This window comes from Coptis chinensis, chromosome 6, assembly GCF_015680905.1.
Source record: "Coptis chinensis isolate HL-2020 chromosome 6, ASM1568090v1, whole genome shotgun sequence".
In the NCBI taxonomy this organism is placed as follows: domain Eukaryota; kingdom Viridiplantae; phylum Streptophyta; class Magnoliopsida; order Ranunculales; family Ranunculaceae; genus Coptis; species Coptis chinensis.
This window is the reverse complement of record NC_141461.1, coordinates 71,993,789-71,997,955: the sequence shown is the minus strand read 5'-3', so window position 1 is coordinate 71,997,955 and position 4,167 is coordinate 71,993,789. Positions and strand designations below refer to the sequence as shown.

At 39.6% G+C, this 4,167-nt stretch overlaps 1 protein-coding gene across 1 annotated transcript; it reads left to right on the top strand.

Moving 5' to 3' along the window:
* Positions 1 to 2,738: 2,738 nt before the first annotated feature.
* On the top strand, positions 2,739 to 3,805 carry LOC147494311 (uncharacterized). Its single transcript, XM_086568096.1, has 2 exons — positions 2,739 to 3,216; positions 3,291 to 3,805. The coding sequence occupies exons 1-2, from the start codon at positions 2,739 to 2,741 to the stop codon at positions 3,803 to 3,805; spliced, it is 993 nt and encodes a 330-aa protein (XP_086424222.1).
* The last annotated feature ends 362 nt before the right edge of the window (positions 3,806 to 4,167 follow it).

The following is a 4,167-nucleotide window of genomic DNA, read 5'->3' as shown; positions in this document are numbered from 1 at the left end:
TGAAAGAAAACATCGTCACTTACTCAACGTTGTTCGAGCGTTACGTTTTCAAGCTCATCTCCCATTATCCTTCTGGGGTGAATGCATTCTCACCGCAGGCTATCTCATTAACAAAATCCCTAGCACCTTGTTAAATGACAAATCACCTCATGAGCTTTTATTTACAACACCTCCCACTCTTGCCCATCTTCGCATTTTTGGTTGTTTATGTTTTGCTCACAACACTTACATTAAAAATAAGTTTGATCACCGCGGGAAACCTGGCATCTTCATTGGTTATCCTTATGCTCAGAAAGGTTATCGCATTTATGATTTATCTTCCAAGAAAATCTATACTTCCCGTGACGTGATTTTCCATGAAAATGTCTTCCCCTATCAAAATTTCTCTTCCCCAACATCACATCTGCCAGTTTATCCCTTACCCATCTCCGACAATGAGACATTCGACCTTCAATCATCTCATGTCCCTCCAGTTGACACTCTTTCCACTCAGACAGCTCCGGCCCCTGCAATTTTGGAACTCCCTCAGCCAGCACAACTCAACCATCCTACCTCACCTCATTCTACTATAGCACAAACCGCCCCCACCACTTCTCATCAAAGATTATCATTGTCCTACTCTCACCAAGGCACCTACAGTCCCTCGTTTGGCCAACCTCATCCACTCGAACTCTAAGGTAACATGGTCTTCCACTCCATATCCTATGGATTTCTATGTTTCTGACACTAACTTTTCTACTTGTCATAAAAAAAATTTGTCTAAAGTGTCTTCTTTAGTTGTTCCTACATCTTTTTCTCAAGCTGTCAAAATTACAGAATTGAGAGCTGCTATGGCTGCTGAAATTGCAGCCTTGGAACAGAATAACACATGGACTCTTGTTCCGTCATCCTCTCATCATAAGCCTATTGGTTGTAAATGGGTTTTCAAGATTAAATATCATTCAAATGGTTCTATTGAATGTTACAAAGCTCGTCTTGTTGCCAAGGGTTACAATCAGATTGAAGGCCAAGACTATCATGACACTTTTGCACATGTTGCTAAATTAGTCAATGTTCGCTTACTTCTCTCAATTGCTGCTATCAGACATTGGACTCTTCATCAACTGGATGTCCACAATGCCTTTCTCCAAAGCAATTTGGATGAAACTATTTATATGACATTACCTCCTGGATTCGCCAAACAGGGGGAGCACAGGATATGTCGCCTCAATAAGTCCTTATATGGGACTCAAGCAGGCTTCTCGGCAACGGTTTGCTAAACTTTCTAACACTCTTATCACTGCCGGCTTCACTCAGTCTAACTCAGATTATTCTCTATTCACAAATATTTGTGGTTCTGATTCTACATTTGTCCTTGTGTATGTGGATGACATTCTAATAACAGGCAACAATCCATCTCTCATTCAGAACTTGAAGTAATTTTTAGAAGCAAAGTTATATATCAATGACTTGGGACGTCTAAAATATTTATTGGGTATCGAGGTTGCTCGTTCCAAAGAAGGATTATTTCTTACACAGCGCAAATGTCTTTTGGACATTCTGTCTGATTGTGGTACCACTGGTGGTCGTATTTCTGAGTTCCCTATGGAACAAAACATCAACCTCCATACCGATGATGACACATTACTTCAAGATCCTACCGTCTATCGTCGCTTGATTGGGCATCTCTTATATCTCACAGTTACACGTCCAGATATCACTTATTCTGTAAATTATCTCAGCCGTTTCATGCAGTCCCCACGGACTCCACATCTAGATGCTGCTCATCGTATACTTCGCTATCTTAAAGGTTCGATCAATAAAGGGATTCTCTTATCCGCTAGTAGTTTTTTACACATCTCTGGTTTCTGTGACTCTGATTGGGCTGGCTACCCTGTCACTCGTCGTTCTACTAGTGGTTATTGCACTTTTCTTGGTTCTAGCCCTATATTCTGGAAAACAAAGAAACAGAGCACTGTATCCCGTTCTTCTGCCGAAGCCGAATATCGTTCCATGGCTACCCTGGCGTGTGAACTTCAATGGTTAAAGTATCTTCTCTCTGACTTAGGCATTTCTCATCCTTCTCCGATGAACATGTTCTGTGACAATCAAGCCGCCCTTCATCTCTCTCAAAATTCAGTTTTTCATGAACGAACGAAGCACATAGAATTGGACTGTCATTTCTTACGCGACAAGATACAGGCCAAGTTACTATTTCCTATGTTCGTTCCATCCTCATATCAGGTGGCTGACGCCTTTACTAAACCTCTCGGCAAGGACACCTTTCTGAGATTAATTCGCAAGTTGGAAGTTCTTGACATTCACTCTCCAACTTGAGGGGGAGTATTAGAAGTTATTCTTCATGTCATAGTGTTGAGCGCGCGCCATGCGCCTATTCAAAACATGATTAGAGCGCGCCCTGCGTCTCGTGCTTGACAAGAGTTCAGTAGATATAGCGCACCCTGTGCTCAACCAAAGCTCAACCAGAGCGCACCCCGCGCCTCGCGTATTATTTAGATTTCCACCGCACCATTTTAGTTTTAGTTCCTATTTTAGAAACTTGTAAATCTTTATATAAATTTTTGTAATCTTCTTAGAAATTAATCAAGTAAATATTCTCTCCAATCAATCTCTCTCTCTCTCTAATTTATCAGAATGACACCGTCCTTTCTCTACCTGAGTGTGACTTTAAGACCAAGATATTGAATACGGAAATCTTGGAAAAAGATAAAGGAGTCTGGACCATCACTCAGTCAGGGATGTATAGTGCAAGATCTGCCTACATAGCTAGCAAGAAGGTCAAGAACAAGGATCGATGGTCAAAACTTGTGTGGGGAAAACTTCTTGTTCCTAAACACTCTTTCTGCTCATGGCAACTCTTCTCGGGAAGTATCTCTACCCAAGACAGGTTGGTCAACAAAGGGATTATCAACCACCTAAGTGCAGCTTCTGTGGAAGTGATAGAGAGAACTCAAAGCACCTTTATTTTGACTGCACGTATACAAAGAGAGTGTGGAAAGGTGTACAGGCGATACTTGGTTTGGCTTATGGTGTTGCAGACTCAAATTCAGAGTGGCATAGCATTCTACAAATTTGTAGAAAGAACAATATGGAATCTGAGATATGTTTGCGCTACAATTAATGCTATCTGGTACGAAAGAAATTCAAGAATCTTTAAGAAGAAGAATAGACCTCCTCAGTTGGTACTTGTAAAGATTCTAGACGAGATGAAAAACTGTATGCAAAGAGTTGCAAAGGACCTGCCTGACTCAACACCAGTAAGAGTTCTACTTCACAGTCTTGGTGTTCAGGCTACTTTCCTTTCAAAAGTGCCCATTTGTGCAAATGGTACAAACCAGAACATGACTATGTCAGGCTGAATACAGATGGGTCTTTGAACCCTGTAAACCAAGGATTTGGTGGTATAGCTAGAGATGAGAATGGTGCAGTATTATTTGCTTACTCTGCATCCAGTTCCAAGAAGTCCATATTGCATCAGGAGCTGCTGGCAATTGAAGCTGGACTAGATATACGTCTGAAAAATGGCATTGACAAGGTACAATTGAACTCTGACTATGGTTGCTGTGTGATTGTGAAGGGTGTGATCAATGCCCCATGGTATTGCCAAAACACTACATTGTCAATCAAGAGGAAGAGAGAGATCATGGGTAGTTGTAGCATATGTCATTGCTATAGGGAAACAAACCGGGCCACGGACTATCTTGCGAAATTTGTAAATGACTCGATTGATTTTCTTATGTATTTTGTACCTCCATTGGATAAACAATTGCATGGCATTGTTGAGGATGTAAATGGTACTATGTAAGATATTAATCCTTCAATGCAGGTAGGGGACTGCCAAACCTTAATAACCAAGTTTCCAAAAAAATAAATAAATAAATAAATAATATATATATATATATATATATATATATATATATATATATATATATATATATATATATATACTAACTTGTAAGCCCGTGCATACGCACCGGCACTTTTGAAAACATTTAGATTTTTTTTAGAAAAATGGGACCATTGTTTTAGTCGCTAACTCATTTTAATTTTAAAACAAATTATTTTTAATTAAGAGAGAGATTATGTTTTAATAGGAGAACGATTCCCGCTTTAATTAGAAGTGCTAAAATTTGTTTTAATAGGAGAATAATTTCCGTTATAATAGGA

Bases quoted from the DNA above. Each gene is read 5' to 3' on its own strand.
- LOC147494311 (XM_086568096.1), top strand. From the start codon at position 2,739: ATGTATAGTGCAAGATCTGCCTACATAGCTAGCAAGAAGGTCAAGAAC. The intron at 3,217-3,290 runs GTATGCAAAGAG...CTTGGTGTTCAG, and splicing joins TCTAGACGAGATGAAAAACT to GCTACTTTCCTTTCAAAAGT.